Here is a 19,431-nt window from a genome sequence, read left to right as displayed (position 1 = left end):
GGTTCTTTATACCATTCGTTAAAATATGATTGTATTTTAACCAAATGTGTTAGACCAACAAGCACAGATACATGTTGTTGTAGAATGGAATTTGTTCAATGCTGCATAACACACAGATAGGAACTCATGTATTGTTTTGGGCTAATTTTGTAGCATAAATAAATGTGCAACAAGTTGAGGGGGTTATAGTGCGTTTACATGCAAACAATAAACGTGTGTCTAGAAAAAGTGTGTCTAGAAGTGGATCCTGTGTGTTGTACCTGGCTGATGTCCTTCACCTCCTTCGCCAGGTTTTTAAGGAACTTAAGACACTCTTCCAATGTCTGCATCTCTTTCAGATCAGGCTGGAAAGAAAGAAAGAGAGAATTGATGTAGTCAGGTAGTCTCATTCAGTCTCTTCTTTCATTCCTTCGTTCGTTCGTTCTTTCTGTCATTCATTCATTCATTCATTCTTTCTTTCATTCTTTCTTTCTTTCATTCATTCTTTCTTTCTTTCTTTCTTTCTTTCTTTCTTTCCATCTTTCTTTGTCTTAGCTATAGCGTGAATCTGACTAGTCAAAACGACAGTGAGAGATATGTAATTTCATTCTTTTTATCCACGTCATTTTTCCTAGGACAAATTACTCCTCTCTCTCCCCAGAGGGGTTTCATAGTCTACTTCACTGGCTGATTCAGACTATGCTCACCTGTGAGCGCCTCCACTCTGGAGCTCTCCATGGTGCTGAACCTGTCTTGAGGAATTTGGGTCACTAATAAGCCACGTTTGCCCATTTAATCGGCTCCGTTAGGTCACCTGCAGGGCTGCTCTTTACACTTCCTGAAAGATTGAGCCCGATTGCACGCAAAAAAGAAATTTAGACCTTGTAACCTTGTTTGTTTACCTTGCCGATGGGGGATTTGCTGAAAGCCATGCAACTGCTTGTCGGTCTCTGCAAATCCCTTATCTGTAGGAACAGAAGCAAACATCATGTCAACAAAAACCGACATGTTATAACTTATCATCATGTTTGCCAGTTTGCAGCAGATCCAAGTTCACCTGGACTTCATTGAGTGATGGTTTATTCCACGGCACCGAGCTGCACAGTCTGCTCTTCTCTAAGGCTCGATCCTATTAGATTTGAAGGAATATACGATTTTACACAGAAAAACAGACATAGTGAATTCCAGTCAGTCCTCATAAGGACAAATTCAACATGGGTCAATTTCCAAGGTGGTTAAAACAACCGATGTTTACGAATGTGACCTCTTGTGGTCATGTGAGTAAGTGCATGTGTGCGGTCCATACGTATCATCTGAAGATAGTAACCTCAAATAGAATTATTAGAACAGCAAGGAACAACGTGTAAGTGAAAAAGTAAAATATGTGATTAGACAAATGAATCACAAGGAAAGTAAGTAACATAAGGACAGAGTAGGAATACCTGTTTCCTGGTTCTAGCCATGGTCTCTGAGGAAGCTGGTTTCTTAGCTGCCATTCTGGATCCAACCGCTCTTGCGCCCTGGGTGGTGGAGACATTTAAACATTAAACTGGATGTCACACACGTTGTATTGAGCAACATCAAAAGCAATGAATGCCATGGAAGGAATATAAAAGCAAGGCAGAAGTATTCAGTCATTCAGAAAAGGTAAAAACTATGATAAAAGGTTATTTCATAAAAACAAGTCTGTAAAATGACTGATGAGAAAAGATTATATTGATTTTACAGCCTGCAGCTCCTCAGATGGAGCCAAAGTCCAAGGAACTGATCTGTAATCAGCCTGCAGCTCCTCAGGTGGAGCCAAAGTCCACTAAGGCAGAGGTTCTCAAATGTTTTTCAGCCAAGGACCCCTTACAAGATAGAAAATATACCGGGGACCCCCTCATTCTGATTTGTGATTTTGGGCTAAGCTTAATTGTTTCCACGGTAACGTGCTTGACTTTTAATTTGATAGGTTTGTTATTAGAATGTAATCCATGAACCATTTTAGATTTAAAGCATAAACTATTTTCGTTGAACTATGAAGATTTTGCAAAAAAAAATATATCTATATATATTTTTTATTACATTACATTTACATTACGTCATTTAGCAGACGCTTTTGTTTTGTCCAAAGCGACTTGCAATATCACAATTTGTCAACAGAAAACCACTATGCAACACAATCAATGACAGCCAAGATATTTTGATAGACTAGCACCATGTAGGAAGTAGTTTGAGAAGGAATAAGTAACATGTAGCATTTTTTTTTATTAAAAAATATAATATTTCTTTTTTATTTTTTTTATTTTTTTTTTATTTTTACCTGAAAAGTTTCGCGGACCCCCTGGCAAAGTGCCACGGACCCCTGGGGGTCCGCGGCACTAAGGAACTGATCTGAAAATCTGTAATCTGATCTGTAAATCTATAATCTATAATCTGATCTATAAATCTATAATGTAGGGTTTTGAATAAACCAATAGAGCTTCTTGTTTTTAATCTAGACTTTTCTTTAAACAATACAAGAAACAAAGGGTTGTTTTTATAAACTTTAGAACAAGCAATAACACACTCTTGTTTTTAAAATATATTCAAGAAAAATCAATCACAAACTCTTGTTTTTACTATAGACTGTAGAATGGCCAATAGGAGCCAATTCTGGCTCATATGGGGTTGAAGGTTTGTGGTATGCTTACCAGACTCAAAGCTGACTTATAAGTGATCAGTAAAATCTTTAAATCAATTGATAATTGATATTGACATCATGGAGATCAAACTGGTGACCTCCAGTTACACGTCTCCATGTACACTCATGCCTGAATATAAATGTACTGCCTTTCAAACACTTGTTTAAGTCTAATGATTGATCATATCGGGAGCGATACAGTAAACTAAACTGCTGTGCAGTAAAATCTCAAATAAGTTATAAATAGGCATACAGTGATATGACCTATAACGTCATGTAAATGTTGATGGTTAATCAGAATAATTTACTTACTCTCTCAGATGTCTTCTGTGTTTGTCTGTGGATGCAGGATCGCAGGTGATTTTACATGATCAAATCCTGGTGTCTGAACCTTTGGACTCTGGCATATAAACCAGTTACTGGAACCTGCTTTTTATTACCCATATACCATTCTTGTCAACATCCTCGTCAGGTCAAAGACTGAAAAACACTGCGTTTATTTCATGGGTGGCGCATGTCTTAGTGTTGCTGGTTTGATTCCCAGTCCTTTGTGTGTGGAGTTTACATGTCCCAACAGCTTCAGCATTTTATTTTATTTGTTCATTAGCCATTCAACGAAGTTTTTCTAGTAATGTATCTTCTGCCACCTGCCTTAAAGAGCTACAAACTCTAAAATGATTTCATTAGTCTGCAATTCAATGTTTTATTGTCCAGTGATGGTCTAATGCTGCTCCTCAGGCTTATCCATCATGATAAGAAGACAATTCTGGAAGAAACACTGAATACTTGTTATTACGTTGCCTTATGTCAACTATCTCAATTTTACTAAAATGCTGGAATATAAAATCTGTGTTTTACTGTTTAGTAGCCTAGAGAAGTGAGGCCTTCACACTGACACGTTGTGACATCAGATGTTGGGGGGTTGACCAAAACAAGAGGGAGGCCTTTCTCAACACCAAGAATGCAAAGAAGGGAAGACTTGGAGTTGGCAACTTGTGCCGATGCGTTCTTGCGGGTATTGCGCAATACCAGCACAGAGGTGACCTGCAGTAGCCTACTACAAAATAAAAGCCAGAATTTATCACCCAATACCCTAAGCTCAGTTGATGTATGCTACCACAACTGTACACCAACAATGCACGGTATATTTATAATAATTAAGCAATGGAAGTGCCCTTTCATACTACTTTTTATTTTATTTTATTTTTTACTAAATGACTACCTGTATTCTTTTTTTTTTTTTACTATTTTTATTTTATTTTATAAAATAGTGCAAAAAAATTAAGGCTATTGTTTGTGGTTCACTTTTGATTTAAACAAGAATAAAGAATTAGGCCTAAGGTACTGCAGTGGTTCTCAAATTTGTGGGGTCAGAAGACTCCCAGCAAGTGTCCTTGAGGGGGTTCCAGGGGGTCCCCAGCAAAAAGGTGAATACTTTATTTTCACTATAATGCATCCATATGTACGCAATTCTATATAATAATATGATAAGGATATAAGGATATAGGATATATGCTAATAAAAGGATAATTCTATCCTATCTGAGTCCGGAGATGATGGATGCAGCTAGAAGGTTCTTGAATGTTGTTGACATTTCTGGAGAGGAGATCGAGAAGGCGCTGAGGGATGAGTTCCCGCCGACTGAGTCATAGAATGGACATAATATCGTGAATGGGAGTACTATGGGTGGATATATGATGAACAATGTAAATAGATTCCAATATGAAGAAGACATAAAACTTCATCCAGTTGGTGGCGGTAATGCACCTTTAAGTTGGCTGCCAACCGCCATAAAACACTAAAGAAGAAGAAGAAGAAGATCTGAGTCCGGACCCTTTGTCGTAACAAGCGGGTCGGTGGGAACCTTTTATTTGTTACACACTGAAACGTCACACGTCACAGACCATCTCCACAATGGCTGCTGAAACAGTTTTGGAGAAAGGCTCCTCTTTTATGGACCCAATTAAAGGCGTTTTGCTGGCTTATTTCATGCCAGAATCCTGCTACGACGAATTCTTTCTCAATTTCAACTTTCTGGATGGTAAGTGACGCACTTTATATCGGCGTGACGAGTCTGCACGCTGCCCGTGACAGAGTTTACCATAACCTTACAACTGTCTGAGTGAGTGTAACCTTATCGGCTTATCGTTATGTCTATGCTGCTGCAGATAAAACCTATGCTATGTAAATAAATCGTATGTAAGTTAACTTGAAAAGGCCAACGTAACGTTACACACAACGCCACGGCGCTTACGTTATTCTAGTAGTATTCCAACTCAGCTGGTCTTCTTCGATGCAAATAACACTGTAGTGGGCGTGGGGGAATGGATCACTACCGCTGCTCAAAGTATGCAAAATTGTAGCCTTGTACCAAGACGCTGATTACATTACACTGCATTACATTGCATCAGATTGCTGATGCAATGTAATGCAGTGTAATGTAATCAGCGTCTTGGTACAAGGCTAGCAAAATTGCAAATACGCAAGCAGATTTAAAAGTAACGTAGTTAATAGATGAACTAGCTTTAGCTTAATCAGCTATGCGCTTATTGGTTGTATGTGGTAAACGTTAGATAAACTGTAGCTGTTCTCCATACAGACTGTTTTGATGAATGAGGGTTGTTGTGACAGCCGGGGAGGGCGGGGCTAGACACAGGGCACTATCTGATTGGCTAAGCTATTAATTGAGTAGCATGCATTAAGGTTCTGACATTTGATGCCTCTGATGCCTACTTAAAGAATGGTAAAATAAGTAGTAGTAGTAGTAGTAGTAGGCTCTGTGGTGGTTAAGGTTAGCATTGTCACCTCACAGCAAGAAGGTCATGGGTTTGAAGGCTGGTCCGTCCCAGGTCTTTTGTGTGTGGAGTTTGCATGTTCTCCCCATGTGTGTGTGTGTTTCCTCTGGGTGCTCCGGTTTCCCCCACCATCAAAATCAAAGACATCTATTTAGGGTTAATGGGGGCCATGGGGATAGCAAGCAACCCCACCCCGTAAAAACCCACTTGGTACAGAAACCGCCATCAGTCTTCCTCATACAGAGCAGTCTTCCTCATTCCTCATACTGAGCAGTCTTCCTCATACAGAGGACATTTTCCTGGGACATTGAGTGCTGGTGGTGCTGCAGACAAACAAACACATCACATGAAAACACTTCACTAGTGAAAAATAGGGATGCACGATACATTGGCAATCATATCGATTGTTATCATTTTTAATATATTGGTATCGGTCCGATGAGCAAAACTAACAGCTATGTTATATCGGCCATCAGTATCTCCCAAAATGTTCATATTGAGAGGAAACAATGCTGTGTAAATCTATGATGGCTTTTCCAAATGTTTTGGAAATAAAGAAAGACAAATTCACTGTTTACATGTGTTTTTCAGTATGTTTTTTTTTTATCATCATATAAACTAGTTTTTATACAGATCATATTGACATCTGTAAATATCCATTATCAGCCATAACAACAATGTTAGATAAGATTGTATGATGATCCTTGATAAGGATCCATGCCATCTGAGTAAGCCATGATTGCTTGCATCTGCCTGCAGTGCCATGTCTGAAGATGGTGCTGAGCAAAGGCCTGGGGATCGGCATCATCCTGGGATCTGTGATGGGTAAATACTTCACTTCCTGTTCTCTCTGCATCTGTTTGCTGTAACCGTTGTTGTAGTGGTGTCCCACTTGACTTTAGTCCGAGTCCTGGAATGGACTCATTTTCAGGACTCGTGACTCGACTTGGACTTGAGTACTGATGACACGGACTTGCACTTGGACTCGTTCATTCATGCATTTGAACTCCGAAGTTGGAGAGAAGGACTTGTTAATTGAATAGAGACTGTTGTAGCTGTGACCAGTCATGGTCCAGCTCTATAAGTCACTCTGTTGGTTAGTTGGTCGGTCGGTCCACAATAAAATGTTGGTCCACAAAATCAAGGCAAGGTCAATGGAGTGGAAGACATCACAATGGGGTGGAATGGTGGATGATGTCCCACTCTGACTGACATCACAATGGAGAGGATGATGTCACACTTCAATAGTATTTGGGGCGGTGGGATTTCACAATGGGGTGCATGACGACACCACAAAAAAATGCATTTAGGAAATTTGCATATCTGCTCACAGCTATTACGAATTTGTGCTTGTTTTGTAACAGGTCCTAATAATTTGGCATAAGATATTGATAGCTATATTAATACCATGACATTATTCAATTTGGTGCGAGGGCAGACACGTGTTCCACCTACATGTGGATTCACGCTCATGTTCAGTAACTCTGACCTCGGAGTCAGGTAATGGGAACTCAACTCCAACTCTTCTTTAGTGACTCGGACTTGGACACTGGGAACTCGAGACTGGACTTGGACTAGAGATATAGTGACTTGACTACTAAGCTGGCTGTAACTGATGCTTTCATGTGATGATTGAAATTGAATTCCATGACCTGTGTCTGTAACCTGACTGTATCGATTGTTTTCTTTCTCCGGCAGTGAAGCTACCTCAGATCTTGACCTGAGATCAGATCATGAGATCAGATCATGTGATCAGATCATGACCTGTGTCTGTATTGATTGTTTTCTTTCTCCGACAGTGAAGCTACCTCAGATCTTGAAGCTGATGGGAGCTAAGAGTGCGGAGGGGCTGAGCTTCAACGCTGTGTTGCTGGATCTGCTCGCCATTACAGGAACCATGGCCTACAGTATAGCCAACAACTTCCCCTTCAGGTACAGGAACCATGGCCCACAGTATAGCCAACAACTTTCCCTTCAGGTACAGGAACCATGGCCCCTACAGTATAGCCAACAACTTCCCCTTCAGGTACAGGAACCATAGCCTACAGTATAGTCAACAACTTCCCCTTCAGGTACAGGAACCATGGCTCCTACAGTATAGCCACAACTTCCTCTTCAGGTACAGGAACCATGGCCCCTACAGTATAGCTACAACTTCCCCTTCAGGTAAAGGAACCATGGCCCACAGTATAGCCACACCTTCCCCTTCAGGTACAGGAACCATGGCCCCTACAGTATAGCCAACAACTTCCTCTTCAGGTACAGGAACCATGGCCCCTACAGTATAGCCACACCTTCCCCTTCAGGTACAGGAACCATGGCCCCTACAGTATAGCCAACAACTTCCCCTTCAGGTACAGGAACCATGGCCCCTACAGTATAGCCACACCTTCCCCTTCAGGTACAGGAACCATGGCCCCTACAGTATAGCCAACAACTTCCCCTTCAGGTACAGGAACCATGGCCCCTACAGTATAGCCACAACTTCCTCTTCAGGTACAGGAACCATGGCCCCTACAGTATCTACAGTATAGCCAACAACTTCCCCTTCAGGTACAGGAACCATGGCCCCTACAGTATAGCCCTAATTCCGAGCCCAGTGTGGAATAGCAGCATCACGTATGGAGTGAATGCATTAGATTCCAGTTCCCTCTTCTCTCCATCACTACAGAGTGTGAACGTTCTCCTCTCTCGTTTTATGATTGAAGTCAATGAAAAAATGTGATATGATAGAACGTTATCAGATTTCTCTGAAATGTATCATCATAGCTGCCCCTCTGTTTCAAAACAGGACATGATAGAATGGGGACAGGATACAATTACTGTGTCAAAATGTCTACTAATGGTGTGTGTCCTGCCTCAGTGTGTGGGCTGAGTACTAACGGTGTGTGTGTCCTGCCTCAGTGCGTGGGGTGAGTACTAACGGTGTGTGTGTCCTGCCTCAGTGCGTGGGGTGAGTACTAACGGTGTGTGTGTCCTGCCTCAGTGTGTGGGCTGAGTACTAACGGTGTGTGTGTGTCCTGCCTCAGTGTGTGGGCTGAGTACTAACGGTGTGTGTGTCCTGCCTCAGTGTGTGGGGTGAGTACTAACGGTGTGTGTGGGCTGAGTACTAACGGTGTGTGTGTCCTGCCTCAGTGTGTGGGCTGAGTACTAACGGTGTGTGTGTCCCGCCTCAGTGTGTGGGCTAAGTACTAACGGTGTGTGTGTCCCGCCTCAGTGTGTGGGCTGAGTACTAACGGTGTGTGTGTCCCGCCTCAGTGTGTGGGCTAAGTACTAACGGTGTGTGTGTCCTGCCTCAGTGTGTGGGCTGAGTACTAACGGTGTGTGTGTCCCGCCTCAGTGTGTGGGGCGAGTACTAACGGTGTGTGTGTCCTGCCTGTGCGTGGGGTGAGTACTAACGGTGTGTGTGTCCCGCCTCAGTGCGTGGGGTGAGTACTAACGGTGTGTGTGTCCTGCCTCAGTGCGTGGGGTGAGTACTAACGGTGTGTGTGTCCTGCCTCAGTGCGTGGGGTGAGTACTAACGGTGTGTGTGTCCTGCCTCAGTGCGTGGGGTGAGTACTAACGGTGTGTGTGTCCTGCCTCAGTGCGTGGGGTGAGTACTAACGGTGTGTGTGTCCTGCCTCAGTGCGTGGGGTGAGTACTAACGGTGTGTGTGTCCTGCCTCAGTGCGTGGGGTGAGTACTAACGGTGTGTGTGTCCTGCCTCAGTGCGTGGGGTGAGTACTAACGGTGTGTGTGTCCCACCTCAGTTCGTGGGGCGAGGCTCTGTTCCTCATGTTGCAGACAGTGACCATTGGCTTCCTCATCCAGCACTATGGAGGGAGAAGTGGGCGAGGTAAGCTTTTTCACACTCTTCTTTTGTGCTGACCTACAGTCCACAACCTAAAGATAATCAGTTTACTGTCGTACAAGACTAAAGAAACCAGAAAATACTCACATTTACATTTGAATTCTTGTACTTTTTTCTTAAAAATTTGTCTTAAACGATTATCCATTATGAAAGAATATATTTTACGATTAATTTCCTGTCGATCGAATAATCGATTCATCGATTAATCTTTGCAGCTCTACATTCAAGTCTCTCTTTTTAATAGTTGTCTGTGAGCTTCTGCAAAGCTGCTAGTTCTCATCATGAAAATGCTCAGTGTTGTAACAGTCATTAAGTTTGATCCGTGTCTCAAACTAGGCTGTGTTGGGTCCTTGAAGTTGAGGAATTGGTCCTGCAAAGTCCTTGAGAAGTCTTTGAATTGGATGTTTAGGAAAGTATGGGAACCCGGTGTGAAAATGTTCTTGGATGCTGTTTCCTCTCTCAGGTCTTCTTTTCACGCTGATGTATTTTGCCCTGGTGGCCGTCGTGCTGTCTCCTGTCACTCCCATGTCAGTGGTCACCAGCATGCAGGCCTCCAATATGCCAGCCATCATCATCGGCAGGGTAGGCTGGTCTGGACTCTCTATGACAGTTAGACTTAGTAGGATTACAGTAGGTAGACCAATGTACATGGGGCACATATTATTGTTTTCATGGGGATGTCTTGATTTAAAAAAAAAGTGCTCTTTGGTGGCCACTTTTGTCTGAACATGACACAACAGATCATTTCAACAGGAGTGGCAGACTACTCTCTGAGCTACACGGGACTTGTGAAACAATAGTCGTGTTTCCATTACCCTCAGAAATGCGCAAAATCTAAATATCGCAATAGAAATTGGGTAATGGAAACACGTAAATTTCGAAAAACCTCCCAAATATCGCAAGACGTTTTTGCGCTCTCATGAGGTGGTTTTTCAGACGTGTCGATATAGCAGTTTATCGCAAAAGTGTAATGGAAACACATTTTCCGCATTTGCACGTCATGTGACCCATTCTCCTTTGGAAAAGCAGCGGGAAATGAGGGAGAAACGGTTCGATAAGCCGTGGCAAAACCTCCGCAGCAATGGAAAACTTTGAAGCAACGCTAGCAGAAAGACGAGTGTTATGCAAAATAAATATAAAATAGATAATGTTTAATGGCAGAAATCGGTCCATGGTGACAGGCTGCCTGTGTGTGCGCATTTGGCACAGCGCGAGATGAGGGGATGAAAAGCACACACCGGTGCGGTGCGTGCTCCTGACTGAAGTGAATACAGTGACTGTGAGTACGGTAATACATTACACACGTTTCAGGTGCAGTGTTATAATTATAATACACAACATTGTGATTATTGAACCAAATCAGCCTTTTCCCCCCTCCATCTCTAAATCGGACCAGTTGTAGGCTATTAGGCTATTAGGCTTTTTTCCTCTGCCTGTCGCGCTCACTGCATTCACCGCAGCCAGCAACATTTTGCGACTCATTTTATTTTGAATTGATAATCAGGCTCGTTTATATGCGTTGTAACTTCATGTTGTGATTTGCATTGACCATTGGTTGGATTTGAGCATGCAGGGGACGGGATATGGGGCAGATCCACTGTGGCAGGCAGCTGCTGGTAGGCTAATGGGAATTGCGTTCAGGTGTGCGCTCCGTCAGACCAAACTCAACTTCAATGGAAACGCCTACAAGTCGCAATTGTACATTGTCGAAGTTGTAGAAATATCGCAATTATTTTGCGAAAAACTGTAATGGAAACACATCTAATGACACTTGTGTTGTATTGTATTTCAGGTGGAAATGAACAAACACACACGTTGAAAAAGACTAACCGTTTGTTTGTGTGTGTGTGTGTGTCTGTGTGTGTGTGCGTACGTGCGTGCGTGTGCGCGCATGTGTGTGTGTGTGTGTGTTGTCTCAGCTGATCCAGGCAGTCACTAACTTCCGTAATGGACACACGGGCCAGCTGTCTGCTGTCTCCATCTTCCTGCTGTTTGCAGGATCGCTCGCTCGCATCTTCACCTCAATACAGGTAGAGTCCCATCCCAGATACTGTGTGTGTATTCATGCACAACATACAGAGTTCCCACAGTCATAGAAACCCATGGAAAAGTCATTGCATTTCAAAATCTCATCTTCCAGGCCTGGAAAAGTCATGGAATTAGTAAATCCTTGAAAGTTTAGGAAAAGTCATGAAATTCTGTTGTGTGTAATGAAATGAAGTGTTACAGTAATCTTCCATGGATAATCTTCCATGTAATGTAACATTATGGCAAATTTATTTTCTGTAGCTGTTGACATAACATACTGTAGCTCTAATGTGTGTTGATTTTAGTACTTCTTGTATTTTATATTTATATATTTTTTTATGTAATGTGATGCAGTGACTCCAAAGCACTAAAATTCAATAAAGAGCTGTGTCTAATTTGTCCAGTGAGTGTAGTAATAATTTTTGGTATTGATTCAGAGTCACCGCCTCACATTCCATGGAAATTCTAATATGGCTCCTTGAAAAGTCATGGAAAACATTTTAAATTGTATCCATAATTATGTGTGGGGACCCTGAACATATTGTAGGCACAGTATTACAGGGAACGCTTACGGTACAATAACCGTGGTTGCTTGATATCGCGGTATACCTTAAAACGCTATATTGTTACATCCCTATCAATAACTCCTGAGCTGGAATGTCAATAATAATTTTTTGATTGGCTCAAGATGTCTCCATTGCAAAATATGCATTTTAATTTCCATCGTGAAGCTTTTTCCACCATCTCTTGATCTTCAGGGCAACCTTGCAACTGTCTTAAAAAAACAAAAACATTGTCATTCTTTGCAGGAAACTGGAGACTCCCTGATGGCCCTCACCTTCGTCATATCTTCTTCCTGTAATGGCATCATCGCTCTCCAGGTCCTCTACTACTGGAACTGCTCCCCACCACAGAAGAAGAAGAAGAGCGAGTAGCCAGGACCGTGGCAAAAAAAAAGATTGGCCAACATTTCCCCCCAAAATCCACTGTTGGGCAGTAGAGAGTCAACAAGGTCTCTTCAAAACTCAAAAGAACACATTTATATACATAAAATACACCCAACACCCAGATACAAGCACTCACTTGACTTTGAAGCATAGATGTGTGCTCTGACTCTATTAAGGCCACATTATACTTTGCGGATCCGCGAGTCCGCAAGGTTCCGCGTGACGTAGATTCCGTCATCAGAGGGTGTACGCACAGGCCCTGTCTGCACGCTCACTCACATGTGCTGGAAAACCAAAACAGATGCTGGATTTGAAGATTTGGGTTGGATATTCGACATTCACTATGTCAAATATCCAACCTAAAACTAACTTCGTTTTTGCTGCTCTCAACTGGGTTAATTTTGCTATAGTCTTCATTGCAGTGGCTGATTACCAGCTGTACATTTAAACTACACAAGTTCTGCTCAAGCAGCACTCATACCTCTCCTCATTTGAGCAACTTTCTAACTAATCCCACAGTGGTTTGTTTACCTTTTAAGATCTGCACTTAGTTTCAACTTTCTCTCTCTCTCTGTGTCTGTCTCTGTCTCTGTCTCTCTCTCCCTCTTCACACGTCCTCGTCCAAGCGGACTCGGGAGACTAGTATAAACAGAACGCCTACTCGTCCGTGGAGTCCGCAGCTGCCCATGTGTGCGTCCTCTCTGGACTATAACCAAAGCTTTAATGCTTGACATCTCACCTTGGTTTCGGTCCAGGAATAAGTTCCTTTAGGCATATTATGTGGTTTTATGAATAACGTTTAGCGTGGTTTTGTAGTGGTGCTTTAGCTTTAGCTTTAGCATGGTTTTGTCAGGGTGCTTTAGCTCAGGAAAGGGCAGGTTGTGGGTTCAGACTCCCATTGTTGCTTCAATCCAATCTGCAATATACTGTCCGCAATCAGCATTCCACTTCATCTCCTTTCCATCGTCACAGTAAGGCTGTGTAGGAACATCTCCTTTCCCTCATCACAGTAAGGCTGTGTAGGAACATCTCCTTTCCATCGTCACAGTAAGGCTGTGTAGGAACATCTCCTTTCCCTCATCACAGTAAGTCTGTGTACGCACGTGTACGTTGAACAGTTTGGAAGAGGCGTTCTGTTGATTCCCCCACATCCAGGGCCTGTAAAGGTGCTTGAGCATGAAATCACCTGGGAGCAAGTTGTGGAAATGGTTTGAAAATTCAGGTTTAAAGAGAGTACTTGGCAAACAGTTGTTTATATCATGCCTGTAGACTCTTGTGAATTTTACACAATCGATTCCAAACTTGCTTGAGCTGGATTCATTCTATTTCAATTAACAATGTCCATGTGCTTTTCTTTTGAAACATAAATTGTCAGCGCTGAAAGAAATGACCCGTATTGGATGGCGATTCTCAGGTCATACCTTGACATTGACAACATTGCTTTGATGATACTTTTCTTTTTACTTGACCTTATACTGTATACAATGACCTAATCACATCCTGAACATCATTCCAAACAAAGTTAGAAAATTCCCCTTTTGTTATTTTATTATTTTACTTTTGTTTATGCCTACAAAGCAAATGTTACTTTGTACTTGAGTTCTCCCCTGGAAGTGATTTTGGTATAGATGGGCCTCCATTGTATTTAAGCAAGCAGCATTCTACCTACCATTCTTCCTGTATGCAGAATATATATAACGGGACTATTATTTTTTCATCATTATCGTAAGGCAACAGAACAGTAAAGAGGATATTAATGTGATGTGTGTAGTTCTTCAGAGATTTCGCCTCTTCATTTTGCTCTCCAAGTGCACCAGATTGATTCATTTTTACTTTAAAATGTACAGCATTTTCTTCCGAGGGGGCATGCCCCCGGGCCCCCCTAGGGAGTCTGCGGTCCGGGATATTCTGATTGGGGCCTGAGCTCCCCCAAACATCTAATCCTAAAACCGCCCCTGCTCACCCACATGGCAAGTTGCGATTTTTCCATTGAAATGTCAGCGATTTTCTCTGGAAGAACAGCACCCTCTGGCTTTTTGTGCCCTACAGTACAGTGGTTCTCAAACTTTTTCATGTCGAGGGCCCCTAGACTGACACAAATTAGACCACAAACCCCATCTGTTCAGATTTTGCCACAGGTCCCCCATCTGATATAAGATTTTTGCTTTTAGATGTTCTATTACAGAAAGTGTATGAAACCCATGACCGAAATAGTCACACATTCTGTCATTGTGTTACTTATGGAAGCAATTATAGTGAAAATAAATGATTCCCCTTTTTGCTGGGGATCCCCTGGAACCCCCTCAAGGAACCTTGGGAGTCCCCGGACCCCACTTTGAGAACCACTACCCTAAAGCAATCAAACAGATTTCCCTCTGAACCTGTCCCAGTGACTCACAATGTAAAATGCAGTGTGATAGAGCACTTTGAAGATGGCAGATTTTTGAGTGAGGACCACACAGAAGCAACCCATTGCACCAGTTATCAGAGTTATACTTGGGAGTTCAAACATCTCTAGAGTGAGAACTCTGTCCAAAAGAAAAGGGGATTCCATTCAGAGACCAGAAACCATGGCACCATAGACCACTCGTGTGCTCAGGAAAAACAATAAGAATGATCTTGTATTATTACCCTAAGACTTTTCAGATAACCCTATAGAAGATCAGCTTCAACTAGGACTACGCAACTCTGATGATTTTGTAGTGTTAAAAACACAAACGCAATGTTTGTGAGAGCTTTGTAATGTCAGAGAACTGATATTGGATGAATCACATCGCTATAGTATGTTTCCAAAACACGTTTGCACCTTCTAGCCTTTTTGTGTTTCTTAATGGGTGAAAAGATGGAATGTTCTTTTTTAAATGATCACTGTACTGATGAAGTCATAATATACACTGAGATATTAAAGAGGAACCAAAGGTGTTAAGAACATGTGGTCTTGTTGAGATGCAGTTTGCACGTCTATTCAATCCAATCACCAGAATAAAATGATAGCATTTTACGTATCTGCAAACCAGGGATATGTAGAATATCAACGTAAATTTGAAACAAAACGTCTGCAAAATGTTTCTAAAACAGCATTTTACATCTGCAATTACAACCCCAATGTAAATTTGAAGCCACAGTGGATAATTTGAAAACCTCTGCCTTTCCAATGTTGATTGCAAATAAAACATCGTTGGTTATTTATTTATTTATTTGCACATTTTTTTAAACAAAACAATGTGCAGGTATAGAGACATGAAACCCTTTCTGGGCTTATAGTTGGTCTCTACTTCAGAAAACCAATTAGTCCACTTTAGAGCCACAGACCCCATTTGATGAGATTTGATCTCTCAGAGCCAAATCTAAGAATATTTATTATCATATGATTTGTATTGTAGGTAAAGAGAGTTTGACCGTTATCTAACGGTCAAACTATGATCAAAACAGTCATTCTTCATTCTCTAATTGAGTTAATTTATAATGTTGAAGTTGAGCAATTCATCAGTGTGCGGACCCCCTGGAACCCCTCTCTCAAGCACCACTGGTGGTCCCCGTCCCCGAACCCCACGTTGAAAACCACTGGCCTACACTACTGAGTGTGATTCATACTGAATCCATCTAGATGGAGACAAACTTTCACAAACTTCACCTTAAAAAAAACTGTTGGTGTCTCTCCCAAAGCAAACATGGCTTTCTTCACTCACCCAAACGCTCAAACTGACTAGAAACTAGAATTTCAAACTGACCAGAAACTAGAATTTCAAACTGACCAGAAACTAGAATTTCATTATAACTAACAATGTAGACTATGACATTTTGACAAGTTCCTTCAAGTTGTTTTCTTTCATAGTTTCTAAACTAGTTTTCTTTGGACTTTTCTCTCAGAGCTGTCATCAGCCTCTCCTTCTGTTCTCATGGCCTTTTTACCAGAACGTTATTTTTCACGACGTCTGTCTATCAAACGACCCTTTACTTTTGTCTCCTTTCTTTTCATTCCTTCCTCCCTCTTTCCCTGAATAGATTCGTCCCCTTCCCCCTCCTCTCGTCTCTCTCCCTCCCTCTCTCCTCTCGTCTCTCTCTCCCTCCCTCTCTCCATTCTCCCCCTCCTCTCCTCTCGTCTCTCTCTTCCTCCCTCTCTCCATTTGTGACAGTAGGTACTCGAGCCCCCCCTCATCCCTTCCAGTTCCACAGCAACCAGAATGAGCCACGCAGCTTGAAAATTGTACTTTTGTTTTATTTGTTCCAACTCCAAATGTGACTCCATTGCTTTGAAATAAACCCCTGGTTGAAAGCTCTCTCTCTATTGTCCAGAGTAAAATCCCTAAAATAAGATTTTAGGCTACTTGCTGTTCTTTCCCCTTATTTTGTAGTAGGCTAACTTGCCTTTGAGGCATTGTAACTAACTACTCTAACTAGTAGCCTAACTACTACTACTAACTATTTGCCACATTTTAGTTATAAAAGTATAATTTCATAGTTTAGCCTATATACATTTGATCAACATTGTGTCAGTTGTTTTCGGATTGTGTCATTTGGTGAGGGAAAGAATACATGTTGTTTTAAGTATAAATGAATTTTGTCATCAGAATGGTGGCTGTTTGTCTTATTTAATTAATTACCCCTAATTACCGTTGCCTTAAGGTCATAGTTTACCCACCTTTTATTTATGTATGTATTTATTTGTTTATTTGTTTGTTTATTTAAATTTTTCACAAAATAAAGTAGATAACCTTGTTGTTTCTCTAGGTCAGTGGGTCCCAAACTTTTTAAGCTTCAGTACCTCCTTTCAGCTGATTTCTGAATCCAAGTACCCCCTTTACCTGACTAGAACATTTTGCTTAGAAAACGGCAAGAGAAAACTATAGCATATGATGCAATGAATGAATGATAACCCACCTTTTGAAGAATATAACATGACAAAATAAGAAATGGAAAGAAAGAGCGGCAATTACTAGTGCCTCCTGAACAGACTTATTTTAACGTTTTATTTGTCCCCTTTCCCTCAGGTACCCCCTGTAGTCCCTCCACGTGCCCTTAGGGGTCTGCGTACCCCAGTCTGGGGACCACTGAAGTGATGCACTGATGTTGATGTTGATTACCAGGAACAACATTGTGAAGTTTACCGCTTTTGATTTACCGCTAGCCTACATTACTGACTGTAAAGTTGCCTTCATAGCTCCTAGTGGCCTTTTTCACAGCAGCCATGTTGTGTCTAAAAGGCTAGGGTAAGCACAGGTGCAACCAAAACATTAATGAGGCCTCCAGCACTGGGACCCCTAAATGGATTGGCAGTTGGAAACCCTGTTGTGGTTGCATCAGTGTTTACCCTGCCTTTCATACACAAAATGACTGCTGTGAAAAAGGCCAATAGGTAATACCTCCAACAGCAAGGGGCACCCATCTGACCTAAAGCACATTGTGTTGAGAACGTGGACAGACAGTGAGAGGGCATTTAAAAACAGAGTTAAAATACAACAACAATGGAAGTGTACAGTGGCCCTGCTATTATCTCCTAATGAAGATGTTTCATTCAAGTAAATAATATTGTCTTTATCCAGATCTAGATAAATAGCATCAATTGTCTCCCGTTTCAACCTACAGTACAGTCTATTACAAAAGTAGTTTAATTTGAGCTCAGAGAATTAATTGATGTTAGGAGAGTAGCTAGTGATGTCGTTAACTGAGCCAGGATTGCCCTCATTATGCAGAGGGTCAGTAGAGTAGGTGGCCCTTAATGCCTGGGTCACATTTTGACACACACAGGAATCTGGCCCAGGCCACCTCTGAGTGATGTCACCTCCCAGTGATGTATCTCCACCCTTGGGTGAGTACCATTCACTGTCGATGCTGCCCCCTGGCAGCACAAAGTCAAGATTACAGTGTGTGGCTAACTAACTAACAGACGGACAATTAAACATTCAATTCTGTTGAGATGACCAAGTTGTATACATTTAGCAATGCAATCAGAGCCCTGTAGTACGAAACTAGTTTAACAGATCCGCGATAAGTCCCTTTGATCTGGTTTGACTGAACAGGATCAAAGCTATCTAGTTAACTGATACTACGACGCTGGTTTTTTACTAGGTAAGTGGACCTGGGATCTGCCTGTGCACGCGCACGTTTTTCGCTCGTGCACAGGCGCGCGTCCACGCGAAAGAGGTGCGCTAGCCAATCACATTATGAACAGCTGAGTTGATCCACGCCCACACCCATTTCCACACCCATTTCCTCGTTCCATGAAAGCGCAGTGCATGATCAGAGTTTTAGCGGATATTTAATGTATCCGCGATTTAATGTCAGAATGAAAATCCGCGTTGGATAGTCTGCTGAAGGGCTGTCTAAAGCAGCAGCTTGTATTCACATCAGTCATTTGATTTAGGCTACTTTGATCAGCGATTTCTGTCTGATACAGCTGCATACATTGATACAGCAGCAACAAATGTAATCTCAGTCTATACATTTCCACAATCTGTAAGCCTATTTAGACCATAGATTTAGAAACGCATGCTCAATGAATAATGATCTCTATCACTCATGTGTGTGGTTGCACTGATCGAATAATTCATATATAAAATAGCCTAGTATAAAGCCTAATAGCCTACTATAAAAGAGAAAACTGCTGAACTGAATTGAGACGATGCGGGCATAGTTATCATTGATAAAAACTAGCCTATTTTTGCTCATATATTGGCATACAGCCTACAGGACACAGTTCCAGCTGAAAGATGCAAGAATAGCCTGCATATTTAGTATTGGGGCTATCCATATTTATCCCATATCTATATTATATGTATAGGCTTTTCTGGCATGTAGGAGAATATCACCCTCACTCCATTTGAGGGTCCATTCATGATATGCGCCGCGGTGATTAATAGTGATCATATTTCTCCACGCATCGTTGAGCTGTTAAGACATAAAGTGGTAAGTAGGCTTAATTTAATTATGTAGCCTACAGAGCCACAAATGTTTTTCTTGTTATATTCTCAGTTGACTGCAATCTATTTTTCATATGGCGATCTTATATGAACGGTGAGTGACTCCAGAGAGCCGATTATATGGGTCTGTCATGGATTTTGATCTTATCCTCTGAAGCTAACCTGGTCGCGACCAGGTTAGCTTTGCAGCGTCAGTTGCCATGGTGATTGAAAGTTAACTTGCTTTGTAGTACGGCTAAACCAGGTTT

At 41.8% G+C, this 19,431-nt stretch overlaps 1 protein-coding gene across 1 annotated transcript; it reads left to right on the top strand.

Annotated features, from left to right (window-relative positions):
• The first annotated feature begins 4,550 nt into the window (after positions 1-4,550).
• mpdu1b (mannose-P-dolichol utilization defect 1b) lies at positions 4,551-15,380 on the top strand. The gene is made up of 7 exons (XM_083639892.1): positions 4,551-4,685; positions 6,199-6,264; positions 7,239-7,371; positions 9,188-9,273; positions 9,752-9,870; positions 11,208-11,318; positions 12,126-15,380. The coding sequence occupies exons 1-7, from the start codon at positions 4,559-4,561 to the stop codon at positions 12,249-12,251; spliced, it is 768 nt and encodes a 255-aa protein (XP_083496018.1). The 5' UTR covers positions 4,551-4,558; the 3' UTR covers positions 12,252-15,380.
• Positions 15,381-19,431: the final 4,051 nt, after the last annotated feature.

Source organism: Poromitra crassiceps (genome assembly GCF_964638095.1).
Source record: "Poromitra crassiceps genome assembly, chromosome: 7".
Lineage (NCBI taxonomy): Eukaryota > Metazoa > Chordata > Actinopteri > Beryciformes > Melamphaidae > Poromitra > Poromitra crassiceps.
Note: the sequence above shows the minus strand (reverse complement) of the source record. Positions and strands in the feature narration are given on the sequence as shown.